This window comes from Drosophila suzukii, unplaced genomic scaffold (assembly GCF_043229965.1).
Source record: "Drosophila suzukii unplaced genomic scaffold, CBGP_Dsuzu_IsoJpt1.0 scf_4, whole genome shotgun sequence".
NCBI lineage: Eukaryota > Metazoa > Arthropoda > Insecta > Diptera > Drosophilidae > Drosophila > Drosophila suzukii.
This window is the reverse complement of record NW_027255927.1, coordinates 5,112,472-5,136,308: the sequence shown is the minus strand read 5'-3', so window position 1 is coordinate 5,136,308 and position 23,837 is coordinate 5,112,472. Positions and strand designations below refer to the sequence as shown.

General features: G+C 45.5%; 3 protein-coding genes across 3 annotated transcripts; all 3 read left to right on the top strand.

The window, feature by feature from the left end:
- The first annotated feature begins 1,388 nt into the window (after positions 1 to 1,388).
- LOC139354929 (uncharacterized) lies at positions 1,389 to 5,257 on the top strand. The gene is made up of 2 exons (XM_070999178.1): positions 1,389 to 1,513; positions 1,565 to 5,257. The coding sequence occupies exon 2, from the start codon at positions 2,077 to 2,079 to the stop codon at positions 5,029 to 5,031; it is 2,955 nt and encodes a 984-aa protein (XP_070855279.1). The 5' UTR covers positions 1,389 to 1,513; positions 1,565 to 2,076; the 3' UTR covers positions 5,032 to 5,257.
- On the top strand, positions 5,037 to 5,759 carry LOC139354925 (uncharacterized). Its single transcript, XM_070999174.1, has one exon. The coding sequence runs from the start codon at positions 5,037 to 5,039 to the stop codon at positions 5,757 to 5,759; it is 723 nt and encodes a 240-aa protein (XP_070855275.1).
- Positions 5,760 to 5,772: 13 nt separating this feature from the next.
- LOC139354924 (uncharacterized) lies at positions 5,773 to 6,996 on the top strand. The gene has a single exon (XM_070999173.1). It carries the CDS (start codon positions 5,773 to 5,775, stop codon positions 6,994 to 6,996), a length of 1,224 nt encoding a protein of 407 aa, XP_070855274.1.
- The last annotated feature ends 16,841 nt before the right edge of the window (positions 6,997 to 23,837 follow it).

Below are 23,837 nucleotides of genomic sequence, written 5' to 3'. Positions count from 1 at the left end.
TGAAATTTGTGGGCGGTTTATGGGCGTTAGGGTGGGCGTGGCAATTTTTTTTTTGGGTCAATCGATAGGTATTGATGAGAACATTACATTTCAGTTAACATTTTTATTCTAGCATCAAAACTGTAGGAGCCAAAGTTTTGGGCGGTTTGTGGGCGTTGGAGTGGGCGTGGCACTCTACTGAAACAAACTTGCGCTGCGTAAGAAGCTCAGGAATCTGCACGCCAAATCTCAATAGCCTAGCTCCCATAGTTTCCGAGATCTCAGCGTTCATCCGGACAGACAGACGGACAGACGGACATGGCTAGATGGGGTCGGAAACGCTTCCTTCTGCCTGTTACATACTTTCCGACGAATCTAGTATACCCTTTTACTCTACGAGTAACGGGTATAACTAGGATAACCGAAGCTCAATTGATAGCATAAAATAATAGACAAGTAATAACTAATACAGTAACGCAAAGGCAGATAAGCCAACTCACCGAAACCATGAATACAATTAAAGCCTAATTCTTATTGATCAGCTACAGGTGATCCTACTTGTAAAGTTAGTTTGATGGGTTTTCAACTATTAAAGTATTTTAGTTCGATTCCATAATCCACATATTAATTAAATACCCTAAATGCAGAGCTCCCAAAAAGTCTCCATTTTTTTTTTGAAAAATGAAATCGAAAAGACACTCTTAAAGTGTTTTGGTTTTTAGTGTCCCGCTCAGACACTGAGCATTTCTATTTGCTCTATTTGGGAGCCTGTTTTTATGAGACACTTTGGTTATCAGAATCTGGCCAAAGTGTCTTTTCATATTAAATGTGTTCAGACTTTTCTAGTCAAATATACATATCTATTAAGTATACATGTATGTATATATATATTTATCATCATACAAAAGTAGAAGTAACAAGGAAAAACGCTATAGTTGAGTACCTCCACTATCAGATTCCCATTACTCGGCTAAAGGGACCAAAGGGAAATGTAGATATGCAAGCAGCAAAGCCAGATTGAAATGCGCAAACTACCCGCTATCTCAATATATGGTTATGTGGGCGGTATACAGATTTAAGCGCAAGAAGCTCAGGAAATCACTAGCCCTTATAGTTTCCGAGATTTCAGCGTTCATACGCACAGACGGACAGACAAAAAGACGTACATGGCTAGATCGACTCGGCTAGTGATCCTGATCAAAAATATATATACTTTTTGGGGTCGGAAACGCTTCCTTCTGCCTGTTACATACTTTCCGACGAATGTAGTATCCCCTTTAACTCTACGAGTAAAAAAAAGTACGGAAATCAATGCAACCATAATGTTGGTTAAAAAAGTGTGCTTGTCGACGGTCGAACATTGTAATCGATAGGTAGACTAAGTATTGTAAGAGAAATCTAGTATTTGTTAATTTATCCGATCTCGTATGGATTTGTTGGCCCTTGAAGTGCGGGCCTACTAATATCGGTTTAATGGATGCCGCCATAAATTGTGCTTTTCATTGTCTTGTGAATCGTAGGAGGGCACACTGCGGTAAGATTAAGTTAGTTTGAAATGTATGAGGCTGATTTGAATTGTTAACAGAATAAAACGATCGCCCCGAGCGACTGCCACGAGCGCCACCAGGCGCACGACGCCCTTAAAGTTCACCCTCTCTTCGGACCTACGCGTGTGGGGTAGTCGTTAACAAGGCAACTCCATATGATGCAAGACAACTCCTTTTATTCGCAGTCCTAGGGAGACTGTAAGGGCAACTTGCGCTGGAGGACGGCTTGACGACCAGCTAGAGAGTTGCCAGGAGCAATTCCCGTACCAGTAGAGGAGTCGCAGGCAGCGACATAGACGGGCGCAGACAGCGCCGAACACTGGGTACGGACGGAGTCGCAGTCAGCGACAGGGAGACGCAGGCCGCGTCAGTTAAGGAGACCGCAGACAGCGGTCAGGAGGCGCAAGGAGCGCCAAGCACGGGGTCCGCAGACAGCGGGCCAGAAGACGCAAGGAGCGTCAAGCATCGCCTGCCGCAGCCAGCGGCCAGAAGGCACAGGTGCCGCCATTTTGGAGAGCGCTGAGGCAGCGCCGTATTTGGACCTGTTAGGATGCAGCATTCCCCGAAGAGGAGCTCGTGGCTGAGAGGAGGGGAAGCCACCCCTACAGCAACGCGAGCGGATCAGCAGCCAGTGAGTAGTGGAGCAGAAAACCGGCCGCGAGTGAACATAACCTCGGCGGCGGCCATTTCTAGCCCAGCCACTACGGTGACTACAGTAGCGTCCCAACCGAGGAGTACTGCTGTCACAGCTGCGGGATCAGAGCCGGAGACGAACCAGTCCCTCACGTCGGACCTTTTGAAAAGGATTGCGGCGTTGGAGGAGGAGCTAAAGCATGTTAAAGCCCTGAACAGTGTGAGCACCGCCAATTGCGCGCCAATCGCAGTTGGCCCAAGCGCAGATGGCGCCATCAGTGGAGCGTCGGGGCGGCCGCCATCTTGGAGCGGACCGCCATTAGCCACATCTAACGGTGAGGCCTCAACTAACGGGGTCGGGCCGGTCCCACATAGCGGTGTCGGTGCGAGCAGTGCGGCCTGCACGCTGCCGCCATCTTGGAGTGGACCGCCATTGCTAACGACTAGCAATCATTTTGTGGAGCCACTGTGTGCTACAAGTGTTGCGCAGACAGCGCATGGATTCGTGCTACCGGGCGGGAGCACCCACAACGTGGCAACAGCATCGCCATTTGTTGGGTCCTACGCCCCGATAACGCCGAATGAATCCCAAAGAGTGTACGGGCCAAGGAAGCTTCCGGACCTGCCTGTATTTGGAGGGCAGCCCGAGGAGTGGCCGATCTTTAACTGTGCGTTTGTGGAGACGACCCAAGCATACAACTGCACAGACTTGGAGAACAACCAGAGGTTGTTAAAGGCGCTGAAGGATGAAGCACGCGAGACAGTGAAGTCGCTGCTGATTCACCCTGGGAACGTCAGCGCCGTGATGGAGCAGCTGCGCTTTAGGTTCGGCCGACCGGAGCAGCTTATACGCAGCCAGCTGAACAGCGTGCGAGAGGTGCCGCCGATTTCGGAGCAGCACCTGGCGAGGATCGTTCCCTTCGCAACCCGAGTGAGTAACCTCACGGCCTTCTTGCAGTCAGCGAAGGCGGAGCAGCACCTGCGGAACCCAACGCTAATGGAGGAGCTTGTGGCAAAGCTTCCTACGAGCAAGAGAGTAGACTGGGCCAGGCACGCTGCATCGATCGAGCCCTTTCCCACTGTGGCGCACTTCAGCGTGTGGCTGCAGGAGTACGCAAACGTCGTGTGTACGGTTTTGGACGTCGAGGGAAAGGAGCCGAGGCGTCGAGTTCTACATGCGAGCGTCGACCAGAACGGATGCGATCAACAGGATGATCGGCATGGAGGTTGTCCAATTTGTGGAAAGCAACATGCTGCGACGAGCTGCAGGGAGTTCATTGGAGCTTCGCCACCGGGTAGGTGGAGCATGGTGAGGAGGCATCGGCTCTGCTTCACATGCTTACGGAGTGGACATACGACCAGAACCTGCGATGTACATGGCGAGTGCCAGATCAACGGATGCCGCAGATTGCATCACCGTCTGCTACATGGTGCGGACGAGGAGCGAAGATGGCCGGCGCAGCGAGGTGGCTTCAGGAGCCACAACGGAGGAAACAAGCAGTCAGCAGTTTTCAGACGCGGCCCGGACAGGAGGTCTTCGCCACGAGGTGGTTACAGGGACCACGAGGGGAGCCTACAGTCGGCTGTCCCCAGAAACAGCCTGGAGATAAGGGCCCCGCAGCCAGCGGAGGCACCCGTGCAGAGGAACTTAAACTGCGTTGACGCCGAAGGAGGCCGACTTTTGTTCCGTATACTGCCAGTAACGCTGTACGGAGCTGGTCGCCAGGTGGATACATACGCGCTCTTGGATGAAGGATCCTCCGTCACGATGATCGATGACGAGCTACGGAGGGATCTGGGAGTGCGAGGCGTACATCGACAGCTGAATATACAATGGTTTGGAGGAAGGGCCAGCAGAGAGCCCAGCAACGTGGTGAGCCTAGAGATAAGTGGAGCTGGGAATTCCACTCGCCACGCTTTAAGGAACGTGTACTCCGTTTCGAGCCTGAGTCTGCCAATGCAGACGTTAGGTCGACGAGATGTCCAGGGCGTGCATAAGGATGCGCGTCTGCCGATGAAGCCCTACATCAACGTGGTGCCTAAGTTGCTCATCGGACTGGACCATGGACATTTGGGATTGCCACTTAGGACGAGGCGGTTTGCCAGAGAGGGACCGTATGCGGCCGCAACCGAGCTTGGATGGGTTGTGTTTGGGCCAGTAAGTGGGCAATCGACTACGCCGTCACCGAGGTCCTGCCTTCTAGCCGTGTCAATGGATGATACGATGGAAAAGATGGTGGAGGACTACTTCGAGATGGAAAGCTTTGGTGTGAAGCTCGCGCCACAGGTCGCAGGCAGCGATGACGCGCGGGCACAAAGGATCCTCGAAGATACCACGGTGAAAGTGGGGCGTCGCTACCAGACGGGATTACTCTGGAAGGACGACTACGCTGTGCTGCCACGGAGCTATGAGATGGCGCACAGACGGCTGATCAATGTGGAGAAGAAGTTGAAGCGCAACGGGCAGTTGGCGCTGGAATACGATCGTATCATCAAGGATTACGTATCCAAAGGATATGCGAGGAAGCTGCAGCAGGATGAGGTCGCGGTGACGAGCGACCGGCTATGGTATTTGCCACATTTTGGTGTCGAAAACCCGAACAAGCCCGGTAAGGTCCGGCTTGTGTTCGATGCTGCAGCCAAGGTTGGAGGAACCTCGCTAAATTCGGCGCTGGACAAGGGGCCTCAGCATTACAAGCCCTTGTCAGCCGTGCTCTTCCACTTCAGGGAAGGAGCAGTCGGAGTCTGCGGTGACATCAAGGAGATGTTCCACCAAGTGCTGATCCGACCCGAGGATCGATGTTCCCAACGATTCCTTTGGAGAGATGGCAACGACGATCGAGACCCGCAAAGACGAAGTGCGCGCCGATGAGAACGATGTCGATCCCAAGGTTGGAGCTGCAGGCAGCGGTTCTTGGAACCAGACTGATGAACACTGTCCAGGAGGAGCACAGTGTGGACATCAGCGAGACGGTGTTGTGGACGGACTCAAAGACGGTGCTGAGATGGATCGGCAGCACCCACCGCCGGTACAAGCAGTTTGTTGGCAACCGAGTGGCGGAGATTTTGGAGTCGTCGAAGGTTTCCCAGTGGAGGTGGGTACCTACAGCCGACAACGCAGCGGATGATGCGACGCGGTCGCAGAATAAGGCGGACCTTAGCCCGGAATCACGTTGGCTAAGTGGACCCGCATTTTTGAGGCAGCCATCGAGCGGCTGGCCGGCGCCTGAGGAGGGAACTAAGCGTGTTCCAGATGCGCCTGAGGAGGGAACTAAGCGTGTTCCAGATGCGCCTGAGGAGGGAACTAAGCGTGTTCCAGATGCGCCTGATGAAGAGGAGATGCCCGGTGAGTTTGCATTGGTGGCCGCGGATGAATTTGCCATTCCGTTCCAGAGATTCTCGAGCTTCAGTCGCCTGGTGAGGACCACAGCATGGGTCTTGAGGTTTGCGCGTTGGTGTCGCAAGCAGAGAAGCGAGATCGAGGAGTACGGACTCACTGCATCGGAGTGTGAGGCCGCGGAGAACCTGTTAGTCAGACAGGCCCAGTTGGAGTCGTTCCCCGACGAGATGAGGTCGGCGGAATGCGGAAAGGAGAGTTGATGCCGCGCTGTGCATGCCGTACAGTGCGAGGAGGCCCGTAATACTATCACACAGGCACAGTCTTACGGATTTGATTGTGAGGCACTTTCATGCCCAGTTGAAGCATCAAAACGTGGATGCGACGATTGCTCAGATTCGGACGAGATTCTGGGTCACGAAGATGAGACGAGTGCTGAAGGAAGTAATCTCGTCGTGCAACGAGTGCAAGTTGCAGCGAACGCGGCCGATGCCGCCGATAATGGGACCCCTACCAGAGGATCGACTGGAAGCGGGAGGATGGCCATTCAAGTACACCGGATTGGACTACTTTGGGCCACTGCTGGTGACTGTATCCCGTCACAGAGAGAAGCGTTGGGTCGCCTTGTTCACATGCTTGACGACAAGGGCGATTCATCTGGAGTTGGCTCATGACCTGTCGACAGATTCCTGCATAATAGCGATCAGGAACTTCGTCTGCCGTAGAGGACCAGTACATAGACTGCGGAGTGATAACGGCAAGAACTTCGTGGGAGCTGACAGGGAGGCCAAGCGATTTGGAGACGTGTTCGAGACGGAGAGGATACAGAGTGAGTTGTCCAGCAGAAGCATTGAATGGGATTTCAATTGCCCATCGAACCCGTCTGAGGGCGGAGTATGGGAGCGGATGGTGCAGTGCGTCAAACGAGTGCTGCGCCATACCCTGAAGGAAGTTGCGCCGAGGGATCATGTGTTGGAGAGTTTCCTGATCGAGGCGGAGAATGTAGTCAACTCGCGTCCGCTCACCCACTTGCCGGTGGATGCGGACCAAGAGGCGCCGTTGACGCCAAATGATCTGCTCAAGGGAGCAGCTAACCTGCCGAATACGCCTGGATTGGATGCGGAGCTGCCCAAGGAGGGTTCTACGCGAAAGCAGTGGAGGATTGCTCGCATGCTGCGAGACCGTTTCTGGAGGAGGTGGGTCCTGGAGTACCTGCCTACGCTTGTGCGCCGCGAGAAGTGGTGCCGGAGAACGGAGCCCATCCGCCAGGGCGATATGGTCTTCGTCTGCGATCCTGCCTTGCCCAGACGAGAGTGGCGCAAGGGAATCGTGGAGGAGGTCTACAGCGGAGCTGATGGAGTCGTCAGACGCGCTACTGTGCGCGTGAACGACAATGGCCTATCTCGGACAATGCTGCGGCCCGTCTCAAAACTTGCAGTTTTGGATTTGAGTGAAGCGGTTCTTCACGGGGTCGGGGATGTCGACGGTCGAACATTGTAATCGATAGGTAGACTAAGTATTGTAAGAGAAATCTAGTATTTGTTAATTTATCCGATCTCGTATGGATTTCTTGGCCCTTGAAGTGCGGGCCTACTAATATCGGTTTAATGGATGCCGCCATAAATTGTGCTTTTCATTGTCTTGTGAATCGTAGGAGGGCACACTGCGGTAAGATTAAGTTAGTTTGAAATGTATGAGGCTGATTTGAATTGTTAACAGAATAAAACGATCGCCCCGAGCGACTGCCACGAGCGCCACCAGGCGCACGCCGCCCTTAAAGTTCACCCTCTCTTCGGACCTACGCGTGTGGGGTAGTCGTTAACAAGGCAACTCCATATGATGCAAGACAGTGCTTACCATTGTTTTTTTGAAAACCTACTTTGTTGTCCATAATATACCAAGAAGCCGCGGTGCCATATGCTTGCTTAAGAATTGGTAACATTTTAAAGATTAGTCGGCAGATTGATCACAAATATGTTAACCGCGAGGTTAACATAGGATGATGACTTTGTGAGAATACGTTTTTGGTGGATAAGGGGAGGAGTTCACTCCTCTCCTCAATAATAAAAGTTAACCGCGAATTCTTTAGAACAAGAGGATCATCCCATTTAGTTATGATCGTTTACCTACAAAAAGTGGTATTCAGAAATTGTATCACAAAACAAAATGTATTTCATATAAGTGAGCTCTCCAAGATCCTGTTGCTACACAATTGCAATTAAAATTGTATGCAATTTTCGTTAAGATGTTGAAATTGTAAAGCATTATAGGAAATTTGGGACTTATATCAAAATCAGGAAAGACATTTTGTAACTCCAGCCAAAAATCATTGCTCACCTACTGAAAATAAGCTGTTTTGACACCGGTCCCAACTGTTATTTTGGGCCACTTTGTGTTCCTGATCTAGTAACGTTCAGACACCTTACACGAGAGAAACAGAAAAAGTGTTTTTGCTCAACCAGAGAGAGGCTTGATAATTGAATCCCGTTTTGATCTGAAACTGACGGGCTAGAGAAAAATGCTTGAGCATATTTTGGGCGCTCTGCCTAAGGGTTAGAACATTTGTAAAAAGATCACGGTTTTCCCGTCGTACGCAACCACACCTTTCTGCACCTTCAATGGAGTCCTGGCCGTCACTGATTACTCTACAAACAACGACGCGATGCTTTGCAAGATAGCCACGCACGATACCTGCTCCCGCGGAGTACACTCTGGTGGGATAGCTTATTGCCGCACGCAGCCCAGCCACCAATTACCGCAGTAGACGAGGGGATCATTATCATCAACTGTCAACCCTCAAATGCCAGCATGGCCCCATGATGAAACTAAATAAAACCTATTTGGTCACCGTCGATCGCGCAGCCATTATCAACAACGCATTTAAATTTACTTACAGATCTTTCCGATTAATAGAAAATTAAAAATAGCTCGAAAAATATCAAGATAATCTTACACTTCAAATTACTAGCGTAACGATTTCCGAAAATCGAAATGTAAGAATTTGAGTATTTTTTACATCATTTTAAGATCATTCCTATGGCAGCTAAACTTGTTGGGGTGCGACCTTTTCCAGGAGCTATACCAACACGCTGAAGTCCAGAATTATCGTTTTCCAAAACGGTTTCATGATCTCCTTGATTTAAAACTGCCCCCTGTTGGTCATGTGATAGAAAATGAGATTGTTGTTGAACGTTGATGCACTGAGAGCAGTACAAACAAGTGCCCAAACGGCACCAAGCACGTGCTTCTTACGGACGGGCCCATTTTTATTTCAGGCAAATACGGTTCGCGAGGAAAGTACATAAAACAAATAAAGACAGGACAAAACATAGATCAACAAGACTAAAGCAAATGAGTTAAGATTTTAGTTTTTAATACAGGGATAGAAGTTGTGGAACAAATTATATAATATCTTCTCTGATAAGATTATTCATAAAAATAGTACAAAGCATTGTTCTACGATTTATTACACTAGGCAAATTAATCAATAGCAAACTACTCGAGTAAGAAGGCTACCTGACGTTTTGATCCCAGTTCAAACCACGTAAGGCAAAAAGAAGAATTTGTTTCTGAACGGACTCCAAACGGAAGAACTGTATTATCAATTAGGACGGACAAGAAAGGTAAATAATAATTTTGTAGTGTATGTATCATCAAATTCTTTAGAACAACGTTTTATAAACTCAAGAACACTCATAGCTTTATTTGCAGTAGTTTAAGTTTAGGATCTAGGAGAACACCTAAATCGTTTACTGAGTATATTCGGTCCAGGGACATGTTCTGAAGAGAGTAACTCATGAACGTTGGCGTACCCCTATAGAAAGTCATAACGTTGCATTTTAAATAGTTTAAATTCAAAAGGTTGTACTGACCAATTCCTGGAATCTATTAATATCTGACTGCAAGCATAAACCAGACTTAACATTATTATATGATAAGCAAAGCTTAAAATCAGCAGTATACATTAGTACATGTTCAGGCCCAATGTCCGGCGAATCTGGACTGGCCCCGCTATCCAGCTGCACCAGCTGCACCGCTCTACCGCTCTCTCGCGCTCCCGCTCTCCTGCGCTGTTCCTAGCTCCCTCCATGAAGTCTCCGCTGCGCTTTGGAGCGCAGAGCGGAGCTTAGACTAAGTCAGTTCGATTTCTGGAGTTCATCTGAATAAACCGCGGTCGTACCCCCGCCTACTTTTGTCAAGATAACTTTTGTGCGTGCACTTATTTCCGATTAAAGCCTAGTACTCAGATCGGCTAAGAGTTTCACTAGTCGAAATATCTTATTCTTTGTAGTGTGACCGAAGTTTTCAAAGTTCACCCGCAATGCATGTAGCATGGTCTTACTGTCAAGCAGTTGGGTTTAAAATTGAAATTTAAAAAGGAGTCTGCTGGTACACCTGGCAGTGGCTGGCTAAGACTTCTCCAACTGTTCCTTAGCGGGCGCTCCACTTTCCTCCTCCCTATAGAAGCCAGCGGGTCTTCCAGCTCCGCTTAAGCTGCCAAGTAACTGGTGGTGGTGGTGTACGGAGTACTAATGGAGAGGTCGTCGGAGATCACTTTCTTTGCGAGGAGACGCCCGGCAGGATGTCCATGTAGAGAGCCAAGTCCCACTCGGCATATTCCTTCCCACTGGGATTCTCTAGTGGATCTCCTCCAGCACTTCAACTATTCTGCGGATTTGCCACTGTTGTTTTGCTTCCTGTCGGTTAAATCGCAATAAAGGGCAACAGCTTGGATCAGGCGTTCTATTTCACCTGCACTGACCTCCTGCATCCTATTTTGGGGTTTTCCTTTTATTTTTAATATTTAGTTTACACATCGCCTTTGCACGAACACCGCCAAAATTTAAAATTCTTATTCTTTGGGCCGCGGCTAACAGCGTTCATCGAAAATTCACTCGCGAAATCTGGTATTTTATCTGGTATTTCCTTAGCTCATCTGAGTACCGCGCTGAAAAACAGACCCGACGAAAACCTTTAGCAGCCTGTTTGTCTCTCGCTCACTCCTATGGCTAGCTCGCGGTTTTCGTCGATGTGAGTACTAGGGTTAAGGGGCAATACGCGTTCGAGTGGTTTTTCCCCTACAGCTGCCGCAGCACCAGCAGCAAACGCACCAGCAGCAAACGCACCAGCAGCAAGCCACCGAAGCCCAGCGAAGCAGCCCGCCGACGCCGCCAGTTTTCCCGCCGTCGCCTCCCACGCCATTCCACCAGCGCCACCACGGTACCCCGCTACCCCCCGGCGTACATTTTGGTCCTTCGAGCCGGATAAGATAAGTAAAGCTTTTCGTCTTATTAATTGCCGGTCTGCAGTCAGCCACTCGAAAATATAATTCGTTTGACTTTCTGTACGATTTGTCCAAAATCCTAGTCCGATTAAATCCGACAATGGCAATTAAAAACAAGGAAGAACGCTATAGTCGAGTACCTCGACTATCAGATACCCGTTACTCAGCTAAATAGAGATATGCAAGTAGCAAAGCGAGATTAAAATGCGCCACCTACCGGCGGTATACAGATTTAAGCGTTATGGGCGTTAGAGTGGGCGTGGCAAATTTTTTTTGGACCAATCGATAGGTATTGACAAGACCAATACATTTCAGTTAAATTTGTTTATCTAGCATGAAAATTGTGGGCGTCACAGGTTTTCGCGGTTTGTGGGCGGTAAAGTGGGCGTGGCAAACTTTTTTTTGGGTCGATAGGTATTGATGAGAACAATACATTTCAGTTAAAATTTTCTATCTAGCATCAAAACTGTATGAGCCACAGTTTTGGGCGGTTTGTGGGCGTTAGAGTGGGCGTGGCACTCTACTGAAACAAACTTGCGCTGCGCAGGAATCTCAGGAATCTGCGTGCCTAATCCCAGTATTGTAACTCTCATAGTTTCCGAGATCTCAGCGTTCATACGGACAGACGGACATGGCTAGATCGACTCGGCTAGTGATCCTGATCAAGAATATATATACTTTATGGGGTCGAAAACGCTTCCTTCTGCCTGTTACATACTTTCCGACGAATCTAGTATACCCTTTTACTCTACGAGTAACGGGTATAATTACTTCGCCATTTTTTCTTCGATTTTCCTTTTGCTACGTGCGGCCATATTGCCAATTTTTTCCGACTCCTTTTTTAATTGCATTTGGCCGCTCATCCAAACTTACATACACATATACAAAATCGAGAAAAAATTCCAAGCTTAGAAAAAATATTGTGCAAATATAAGCCAAGCATACAGTGAGAATTATTAAATTTCTAGTGTTCTGCCAATTCAGGCCCCCAAAACTTTTCAAGATTTTTCTCTCTGTATATCCGCAGCCGTTAAAATACTTGCACATATTTTTTCGTTTTTCCAAATACAACAACACATACCCCGCCTGCAATAATTATTTAATAAATTTAAAACCGGCGAAAATTACATCCATACAAATATCTACATCCATACAAATATCTACATATATACAAATATCGACATACAGTCACTTATAATTTTTAACTCTACCATCCCGTTCCGACTAATTAAAGTTTTCCGTCGGCCATCCAGTAAAAAATAATAAAATACAAAAATTACACCAACCGACGTGAAAATTTTTTGGTCATTGTGTTTTATTTACCATCAAACTTTTTAAAATTTTTTTGGTATTTGGTATTTACTCCGTAAAATTTATTTTATTTAAACGGGAAAAATACCAGCACTCCACTGCATGCATAGCATCCTCCGTCCACCATTTTTTTTGGTATATTTTTAGTATTTTTCCCTCGGAATATTAAATCAAATTAAAGAAATACTCCAATATTAAATAATCAACCGATCGCATCCTCCGGCCAACAAATTTTGGTATTTTTTCTTCATTCAGAAGTTTAAATAAAGGCGAAAATATTACAATTACTCCACCGGGGACTATATATATACACATAGTTGGTATTTTTCCCCCTCAATTTATCCAAACGCAAAAAATACCAGCAAAAATATACCAAACTTGATCCCAATCATAATACATATACCAAAAGGGTTAAATATTATAGTATTACTTCTCAACGGGTGATATTCGAACTCATCACTCACTGTTCCTAATCCGTATTATTGGGTTTAATTCCGCAAAGTAACCAGGTCGGTACTTGCTTCCAATTTCTATTTCTCCGATCCACTACTTTTTTTGTCGACACCTCGTTCCACTGTTCCAGAAGTAGGCCAGGTTTCCTATTTATCCGACATAAACAAAGGCGAACAGATTCAGACCCAAATAAAGGTCATTTCTCTTTAAATGTCCGCTGGAAGTGATAACAACAAGTTGTCTATTCCACCTGCCGTAGTCCCAGGCATATCCGTAGATCCGCCCACACCCGAACTAACTGCCAAGACCTCGTCGCCCCGAAAAAGGGTCACCCGTGCAAACGTCAAAATGGCACTAACACCTTCCCAGATCGCTCTAAGCAAATTTACTGAGGTCTCAGATCGGCTGAGTGAGTTTGAATCCAAACACTCCTTCGCCGATCCCTCCTACTCTGTCCATGCTGAACATCCGCCGCGAAGAAATACGCGCGTTATGGGACCGCATCAAGGCAGAATACGATGAATGCACCGGGTGCATAGCAGAAGCCGGAGACAGTGCAGCTGATAGTTTGCCAGTTCTCAAGGCTAAATACGGCTACTGCTATTCCGTTTACGAGAGATGTGGGGCTCAGATCGCGGATATGATAGCCCAGACTCCCCAAGTTCAAGCTGTTCCTACCCAGACTTACATTCCCTCTGGATGTCGGCTGCCTCCGTGCGATACCGAGGTTTTCACCGGAGATTATCTGCGGTGGCCGACCTTTAGGGATCTGTTTACGGCCATTTACATAAACAATCCAAGGCTGACGCCAGTCGAAAAATTGTTTCACCTAAATGCCAAAACAAGCGGCGATGCACACACGATAGTGTCAAACTCCCCCCTTACTAACGACGGCTTTCGCTCAGCTTGGGCTAACCTAGATGAGCATTTCGAAAACAAGCGGTTGTTAGTAAATAGCCAATTGAAAATACTTTTCAATGTGCAGTCCGTTAATCAGGAATCTGGGTCAGCTATCCGTGAACTTCAACGTACCATCCAGGGTTGCCTTACGGCTTTAGAAATGTCCGGAATTGAAACAGAAAATTGGGATTGCCTCCTAGTGTACATGTGCTCCTCCAAACTTCCTAAGCTCACGCTATCCTTGTGGGAACAGTCCCTGCACAATAAGGCAGAGATTCCGACGTGGCAGGAACTGAACGCCTTCCATACGGAGCGTCACCGGACCTTAGAAGCCATAGACGACGTACGGCCGTCGGGCTCGAGTCAATCTCTGCCAAAAACATCCGCCCCCACTGCAGCGCCTCGAAGAATAAATTCTTACGAGACAAGGGTAGCACCCAAGCCAAAAGGATGTGACCTTTGTAAGAAGGAAAACCATCCTGTCCGCACATGTGCACGGTTCCTCCAGATGCCGGTCGACGAGCGTTCAGCATACATAAAGAGGAAGCAGCTGTGTCTTAACTGCTTCGCACGAGGGCATCAGCTGCGTGATTGTGAGAGCACTCATAGTTGCTTTACGTGCCGCGGCCGCCATCACACCTTACCACACAGAGGCAACTCCTCCCAATCGCCTTCGAATCCCGCCCCAAGACCCAGATCAAGACCAAGTACACCAGTTGCCACCGCTTCCCGGTCCACGGACTCTACAGTACAAAATTACTTCGCGACGGGGTATAGATCCGTCTTGCTGGGCACCGCCATAATTGACTTATGTCACTTGGGGTCGAATTTTAAAGCTCGTGCCTTGATAGATTCAGGATCAGAGGCAACCTTCATTTCTGAGCGGCTGTTCGAACTAATTAAGTTGCCTCACCAGGTAATCCGAGCCCAAGTATCAGGCTTAAACCAGACAGTATCCGCTGAATCCAAAAAGCTCTGTCAGTTTACCATCCGTTTTACGACCAGGCCTGGCTTGCAAATAAACACGACGGCCTATGTTCTTCCTCAATTAGCTGGAAACCTTCCATCTTGTCCGATTCCGCAACAGTTTCTACGGGATCTTCCCGAACTGTCACTAGCGGATCCAAAGTTCTACGAGAGTGCACAGATAGATATTCTGGTCGGGGCCGACATACTGCCATCCATTCTCCTAAGCGGCACCCGGCCGAATATTTGTGGCTCTCTCCTCGGGCAAGAAACCATTTTCGGGTGGATCCTAACAGGACCCGTTCCTGCTCCAAGGGAAAATCAGATTTCCGTTTTTTCCACACGAATCTCCCACACAGTTGACACGTCCCTGGATAGGTATCTCACCAAATTTTGGGAGGTGGAGGATCTGCCAGTAAAAGTGACAAAATCTTCCGATTTGGCTTGTGAGGAAAATTTTCTCCGAACGACTACGAGAGACGATAACGGCAGGTATGTCGTAAGTCTTCCGTTTCGTGATCCTCAAAACGTAAAGTCCGCCCTCGGTCACTCCAGATCCTCCGCGTTGTCGCAGTTCCTAAGAACCGAGCAACGCCTAAAGAGGGACTGTCAGCTGAAAGCCAAATACGACTCCGTGATTCAAGAGTATCTCGACCTCAATCACATAAAAGAGGTCCGTCCTACCCATAATTCTGCCAGTTATTACCTTCCGCATCATGCCGTGCTCAAGCCGGAAAGTACAACCACTAAGTTACGTGTGGTTTTCAATGCCTCCAGCCCTTCAGAGAATGGGGTCAGCTTAAATGATATCCTTCATGCTGGCCCAGTCTTACAGTCCGATCTAACTATCCAGATCCTGAAGTGGCGATATTTCCGATACGTCTACAGTGCCGATATCGAGAAAATGTATCGGCAGATATGGGTAGATCCGAAGCATTCCCCGTTCCAGCGCATTTTATTCCGCAACAGCGAGGGGCACATTCGAGATTTCGAATTACAGACGGTAACTTTTGGAGTCAATTGCGCGCCATTCCTGGCCATTCGAGTCCTGCAACAGTTGGCAACTGACGTGCAGCTCAGCCATCCAAGAGTGAGCAATGTCATTCGAAATCATATGTATGTAGACGATGTCCTTTTGGGAGCTGACTCCGCCGAGGACGCTAAGTCCATTGTTCGCGAGCTACAAAGTGCTCTAGATTCCGCGGGGCTTCCACTGAGAAAATGGACCTCCAACAACAAAGAAATATTAGCTCATATCCAAAGCGATCATCTTCTGACAGCCGACTTCCTCGAGATCGACACTGAGAGCACAGCCAAAACTCTCGGCGTACGATGGAAGGCGACGTCCGATGAGTTCTTTTTCGTCCCACCAGATTTAGCAACGGAAATCTCCCACACGAAACGCCAAGTCCTTTCCCAAATTGCCAAGCTATTTGATCCGGCAGGCTGGCTCGCTCCATTTGTTGTGTGTGACAAAATCTTTATGCAAGAGATTTGGCTTCAGGATCTAGGCTGGGACTATAAACTTCCAATTGAGCTGTGCCAAAGGTGGAACAGCTTTCTCCAGAGCTATTCGGTCCTAGACCAGGTCAGAATACCCAGATGGGTTTCTTTCCGTCCAGAGTTCCGCGTAGAGCATCACGGATTCTGTGACGCCTCGCAAAAGGCATACGGTGCTGCGATCTATGTGCGCGTAGAAGTGGGCCATAAGACGATGGTGCACTTGCTCACGGCCAAGACGCGTGTGGCGCCAGTCAAAACGGTGTCCCTTCCCAGGCTGGAGTTATGTGGGGCTCTCCTTTTGTCCGAGATGGCCGAAGCCATTCTTCCAAATATGCCGAGGCTGACCTCAAAATTCCATTGTTGGACCGATTCCACGATTGTGCTAGCATGGTTAGCAAAACCAGCGTGCCATTGGACTACGTTCGTTGCCAACAGGGTGACGAAGATCACCGAGTCCACTGAGGCGGCCAATTGGTCGCACGTTCAATCCGAACATAATCCAGCTGATTTGGCTTGTCGAGGAGTTCCCCTTCAAGAGCTGGTGGACAACCCGCTTTGTTGGCATGGACCCACTTGGCTGCAACGTCCACGCGATCATTGGCCCAGCCAGGGAACCGACCTGCCGGTGACTGAGATCGAAAAGCGTGCCGTTAAAGTCCATGTGGCGTCTATGCCGTCAGAAGATTTCCTAGATCGATTTTCCAATTTAGATAGAGCTTTGCGGGTCCTCGCGTATGTCCATCGATTTGTCCAACGATGTCGAAGACAATCACCGCCTTACGGGGTCCGTCTAGGGGCCCAGGATGTTGCCGCCGCGGAAGAACTCTCTAGATAAGAAAGGGGTTATCAGGGCATGCGGCCGCGTAACGGCCTCCGACACTTTGCGGTATGATGAACGACATCCGATAATCCTGCCGTACGAATGTGCACTCTCGCGGCTTCTGGTCAAATTCACGCATCTCATTACGTTACATGGTGGCAACCAGTTAGTGGTGCGTCTCACTCGGTTTAGATACTGGGTTCCGAGAATAAAGAACTTGGTGAAGGCAGTGGTTAACTACTGCAAGGTCTGCGTTATCCACAAAAAGAGATTGCAAGTCCAGATGATGGGAAGTTTTCCGAAAGAGCGAGTGTCCTTTTCCCGCCCGTTCACGTACACAGGGATGGACTACTCCGGCCCGTTTGACATTAAAAATTATACCGGAAGAGCTTGTCTCATTACGAAAGGGTATGTGTTGGTTTTCGTTTGTTTTTCTACAAAGGCCATCCATCTAGAGCCTACATCCGACTTAACGACTGAAAAGTTTCTTGCCGCTTTCGCTCGTTTCGTCTCTAGAAGAGGGTGTCCTCGCCAAGTCCAATCCGACAATGGAAAGACCTTCGTCGGCGCCTCCAACGTGCTTTCCCGAGACTTCCTGCAAGCCGTTAAGGAGTCTGTGACCGATGCGTATAGGCTTAAGCAGCTCACCTGGCAATTCATTCCTCCTGGGGCACCCCATATGGGAGGCCTATGGGAAGCTGGTGTCAAGAGCTTCAAGACTTTGTTTTACAAGTCCACCGCTACGCGGAAGTACACCTTTGAAGAGCTGTCCACCCTCCTAGCGAGAATCGAAGCTTGTCTGAATTCCAGACCGCTATCTCCCATGTCCGAGGATCCAACTGATCTCTTAGCGTTGACACCAGGGCACTTTCTTGTTGGTGGACCTCTTCTATCCATAGTAAAACCTGAAGTAAAGGGCGAATCCAAGTCCATTCTGAACCGGTGGCACCACTTAAAGTCTCTCCATCAACAATTCCGCACTCGATAGAAGGATGAGTACCTTAAGGAGCTCCACAAGCGCAACAAGTGGCAAGTCCCCACAGAAAATCATTAAGGATGACAATTTGCCCTCAAATGAGTGGCGACTCGGAAGAATAGACTCCGTTTTTCCGGGAGCCGATGGTAATGTCCGCGTAGTCGGCATTCGTACGACAAGCGGCATTGTCAAACGTCCAGTGACCAAGGTGGTTCTTCTTCCAAGAGAGCCGCCCAAAACTACCTCGTAACGAGCCGCGTTTCTTACACACCTTAGTCCGTAGCCATTATCCACGTCAGTGTTAATCAGCCCTGTTTGTTTTTTCTTATCCACACTCTAAACAGGAAAATGGCTCCCCGTCCACGTAGCGCTCAGGCTCTGGATAGCAGACGTACTCGAGGTACTCAGTCCTACCGATGCCGAGTCTGCCGCGGAATCCATCCTCTTCGGAAGTGTCAGAGGTTCCTAAAGCTGAGCGCAGAGAAGCGGCACTCCACTGGGAGCTGTCGTAGCGGTAACCGGTGCAGAACGTGCAACCGGAATCATCACACACGACCTTGTTTCCCGGAAAAAGTCCGGCTCCAAGCAAAAGTCCGGCTCCAAGCAAAAGTCCCGCTCCAAGCAACAGCCCGCTTCTCCGCAGCGTTCGCGCCGGCAAGATCCGCCAACTCGCCAAACGCCTGCTCCTCCACCGCGCTCAGCATCCTCGACACCAGCTCCGTCGCTCGCCGCACTTCTCCAGCGTCATAGCGTTAATGTCCTCCCGACTGCTGTGGTGATCGTCGAGACCGGAGAGAAGAAGTTCGACACCGCCGCACTCATCGATCCGTGCACCCCGACAAGCTCCATCGATGCATCCCTGGCCGCCGCGTTGCGTTTGCCGACAACGAACGTGGGCGATGAGAGCATATGCAAGTTATCCAACCCGTGAAACGGTTCCACTTATGGAATTTATAAACAAATTTTTGAATTCAATCTCAGCTATGTTACCCTTGCCTTCAGCGACATTGCCTTTGCCTTTGTTTAAGATTCTGCCTTTGCCATTCACTTCGAGGGCCGCGCTTGACCGTCCTGCTAAGATAAATAAACCAATCGTAAAGTAAACACAAGCTTCCGTTCGAAGCCCAAACTTTTCCGTTCAAAGCCCACAGTATTGCGTTCTAAGTTCAGAACATATTGCGTTCCGATTTTCAATCAAATTGCATCGGTCAGCATAATTTCATTTCACAACGAGATGCGACAGTTTCAGCATAAACTTTTGTTTTAAACAAAAATTAAAGTTCTGGAAGCTCAAGAAAAGGAAAGCTTCTGGCCGAGGTTCATTGGATAATTTTTTAGAATTAAGAGGCAGTCCAATTTTATCCGAGACCGCGATCGGTTCACAATAAATAAAAAGTGTCTTGTATTAATTCAGTTTAAGAATAAAGGTTTATCACCCAAGTTTTAAAAATTAAAAATAAATTTTTTTAATTCATCTATTAACGACGAATTTAATTGGCTCCCAACGTGGGGCCGCGTTAATTAAAAAGTTCCAAAAATTATTTAGTGAAAAATAAGTTAAATATAAACGGAGCTCGCGCGGCCAACAACTCAACATTTCTAGTGGAGAAATTAAAAAATCCACCAAACATCACAATAAAGTGACAGTGGTCGTTAACAATAATTAAATGGAAATTAAAAAATGAAATAATCCATTTAAAGGTGAACTTAAAAAAAAGGGTGGACCAAAATCTTAAATAAAAAAAATACAAGAACACAAAATAAAGCAAAACCAGAAACGCATTAAACAAAAACAGTTAAACAAACCAGCTCTTACAACAACAACAACAAAATCAACACTCGCTGAAAAAGGAAAAATTAAAGAAGGAAGGAAGGGAATTCTATTGCCAATAATTTCTACTGAAGGATGATCAACCCACAACCTCACAGAAGGAAGACCCCATCGGGACAGTCTCGTAAGAAATTAATTTTCAATAAAAAAAATTAAATTAAAAATTATAATCTAAGATCAGGAAATTTAAAAAAAAAAATAAATAATGTAAGATTTAAACATTAATAGAAAGTAAGATAGATTCACGATTTAATAAAAAATATTGAGAAGCAATCTGGAAGATTTAATAAATAGCTTTGGTGAAATAAATCTAACCATGGCAACCGGAGGTTCAGCACCAAATTTTTCTGCAGGTAGTATAGCCACAGCAGGCGGCTTAACAGTGGAATTAATAAATAGATTGAAAAATGTTCAATTAAATGAAGTGAGCAGGAAAATAGAAGGTTTAGAAGGAAAGTTAGCCACAGATGCAAACACTGTGGAGGATTATAAAATACAAACAATCGACCCAACTATAAAATGCGATACAACACTTGAAGTGGGAAAATCTTTACCAAAATTCACGGGGGAACCAACACAATACGTAGGTTGGAGGGAAGCCGCAGAAACTGTAATGAGTCTCTATAAAATTCAAAGTGAACAATATTTTATCGCCTTAACAATTTTACGAAATAAAATTTTGGGAGCTGCCCATGATGCTCTTACCAATCATGGCACCGTTTTAAACTTTCGAGCAATCTTATCTAGATTGGACTTTATATATAGCGATAAACGACCAATACATATTCTCGAGTCAAAACTAAGTATCCTCAGGCAGGGACGAATGACAGTTACAGAATACTATAATGAAGTCAATAAAAAAATGACACTACTAATAAACAAAACCATAATGACATACGGAAAGGACAGCGTAATTGCTAAAGAAACAAACAAAACAATAAGGAGCAATGCTTTACGAATTTTTATATCTGGGCTAAATGGATCTATCTCAGAAACTCTTTTCTCATTAAATCCACCAGATTTACCCAATGCTTTGGCAATGGTCCAAGAACTAGAATCAAACAATTTCCGTGCTCAATTTGCAAACAGGTTTAATGGATTTAAAAATGAAAATAAATATCAGGGAAACAACTTACGATTTGATCAAAAAAGACAGAACAATAATACTAATAAAACGGGAAATTATTGGAGTAATAACCAGAATTATAATTGGCCACAAAAGGGAAATTTTTGGCAAAACGATAATCATAATAATAATCAAAAGCAACAAGCCGTCGAGCCAATGGATGTTGATCCATCGATTCAACTCCAGAATAAACCTAGTTACAATCGACAGCCGAACAATAATTGGCAGGCAAATAATAATCGAGGTAGATACAATAATAATTATTATCAAAATAATAATCGATCAAATAACTATCGCGCTAATCAAAATAAAGAGCAAACTCAAGCTCAGAAAAGGGAACCAGATGGAACAGTAAATCAGCCAGCTAATAAAGTAACCAGATTAAACAATATCAACGAAGATCATTTTTTAGACCAGACCCCTACAGGGGAATGCCTTATTTAAATAGGACAGACCGAAAAACCAAGAAGCAGTTAAAGATTTTAATAGATACAGGAGCCACTGCTTGTTATATAAAAAAGGGAATTTTCGAAAACAAAAATGAGTTATCAATATACAAAAAGGTAACTACAGTTCATGGGTACTCAATTATTAGGTATTACCATATTATAAATATATTTGAAACAAGACAATTATTTTATGAAATCGAAGGATTAGAATCTGATCTGCTAATTGGATTTAATTTATTAAGAAAAATTGGAGCTATAATAAATATGGAAAAGGGAGTCTTGGAATATAAAGGAAAAACAGAAAAGTTAAAATATTATGACAATGAGGAAAAAAATGAAATAAGTTTAATTGAAGAAAATAATATTCTTCCTTTAAAAGAATTTATTATAAAAAAATATTTTGATGAAAAAAAACACAGATTCATTATTTGTGGAAAATAGTGAAAAAAGCTTGGGAATTCAAAATCCTGAGAGTGCCGACGAAGTAAATACCGTCAATAAAAATACAAATATCTTGGGAATTCAAAATCCTGAGAGTGCCGACGAAGTAAATACCGTCAATAAAAATACAAATATCTTGGGAATTCAAAATCCTGAGAGTGCCGACGAAGTAAATACCGTCAATAAAAATACAAATATCTTGGGAATTCAAAATCCGGAGAGTGCCGACGAAGTAATTACCGTCAAAAATCAAATAAATAAAAATCTTTTGAAATATAAAAATTTCAAGCCCGCCGTCGTTGAGTTATCCGACAAACAACAGATAAACAATATAGGTACTGATCAATTAGACGGACTAAAGGAAAAAATAGTTCTCTATATTGAAAAAGAGCATTCGAAGATAAATATGCAAATTCCTTTTAGAACAGACATAAAGGGGGAAATAAATCTTATTCACGACAGGCCAATATACGGGAAACAATATCCGTACGCTTTTTCTGTCACCGACTTTGTGAACAGCGAAATCAGTAGAATGTTAGCAGAGGAAATTATAAGGCCTAGTCAAAGCCCTTATAATTCACCAGTTCTGGTAGTACCAAAGAAAGGAGAAAATCAAGACGGAAGCCGTAAATTAAGACTCGTCATTGACTATAAAAAATTAAATGAAAATACCATACCTGACAGGTACCCAATGCAAGACCCATCAGTAATTCTATCTAATTTGGGAAAAGCAAGATATTTTTCAACAATAGATTTAGAATCAGGTTTTCATCAGATATTAATGAAAGAATCTGATGTAGAAAAAACATCCTTTTCAATAAATAGTGGAAAATACGAATTTTTAAGAATGCCATTCGGACTAACAAATGCACCAAGAATTTTTCAGAGAGCAATGGACGACATCCTAAGAGAACAAATAGGGAAAACATGTCATGTCCATAATATATTTATAATTTTGTTTAAGTCTTTATAATGTTGTTCAATCGAGTTTGAAAATATTATAATGTCGTCCATGTAGACATGACATGTTTTCCCTATTTGTTCTCTTAGGATGTCGTCCATTGCTCTCTGAAAAATTCTTGGTGCATTTGTTAGTCCGAATGGCATTATTAAAGGCAAACATGAAAATCTCTTTAGAAAAATCAAAGTTTTTTAAACGCGAAACCAGTTTTCTAGGATACATCGTATCTTATAACGTCATCAAGACAGACCCAGAAAAAATTGACACCATAATTAAATATCCGCTTCCAAAAAAATATTCGGGAACTAAGAAGTTTCTTAGGCCTTACGGGCTATTATAGAAAATTTGTTTTAAATTAAGCCTCTATAGCCAAACCTCTAACAAAATATCTTGGAGGTCATAATGGCCAAATTTCAAAAAGAATGTCAACAAAAATGTTAATTCAGCTGGATGACCCAGCTATTAAAGCATTTAACGAGCTGAAAGAAAATCTCATTGCTCAAGTAGAATTAGTTCAACCGGATTATAATAAAAAATTTACCCTGACCACCTACGCTTCGGACGTCGCAATTGGTGCAGTATTATCTCAAGAAGGTAAACCAATTACTTTTATTTCAAAAACCTTGACTAAAACGGAACCAGTTTATGCAACTAATAAGAAGGAACTTTTAGCCATAGTATGGGCTCTTAAAAATCTAAGAAATTACTTATACGGAGTGATTGGAATCGAAATCCAAACCGATCATTAACCATTATTTTCGCAATCTCTGATAAAAATCCTAATATTGAAATGAAACGCTGGTCCTCCTTCATAGAAAGTTTCACTCCTAAAGTCATTTATAAGCCAGGTACAACTAATGTAGTTGCAGACGCCTTATCAAGAATTCAGATCAACAACTTAACTGACAGTAACGAATCGGTCTCAGATCAAAACACTCAGCATTCAGCAGAGAGTAGTTTTGAGAATGTTATACAAGAAGCCCGTAAACCCTTAAACCAGTTTAAGCAACAATTGCTATTAGCAACGGGGAGGTATACAATACATGAGTCGATTAATAAATTCGAAAATACCAGACATATAATAGAATTTGACACTCCCGAAAATTTGATATCAATCTTAAGAGAATATATTCCTCCTAATTTAACGGTAGGTATTCATTGTACTTTAGAGGACTTTTATAGAATTCAAAAACCACTTAAAGATAATTTTGTGAATAAATTTTTGTATACAAAAATATTTGTCCAAGATGTAGAAACTCCTGAGGACAGAGCACTTATAATCGAAGAAACACATTGCAGAGCACACAGGGGACTTGACGA

What these genes read in the sequence shown, in the direction of transcription:
- LOC139354929 (XM_070999178.1), top strand. Translation starts at nt 2,077, where the DNA reads ATGCAGCATTCCCCGAAGAGGAGCTCGTGGCTGAGAGGAGGGGAAGCC.
- LOC139354925 (XM_070999174.1), top strand. Translation starts at nt 5,037, where the DNA reads ATGTCGATCCCAAGGTTGGAGCTGCAGGCAGCGGTTCTTGGAACCAGA.
- LOC139354924 (XM_070999173.1), top strand. Translation starts at nt 5,773, where the DNA reads ATGCCGTACAGTGCGAGGAGGCCCGTAATACTATCACACAGGCACAGT.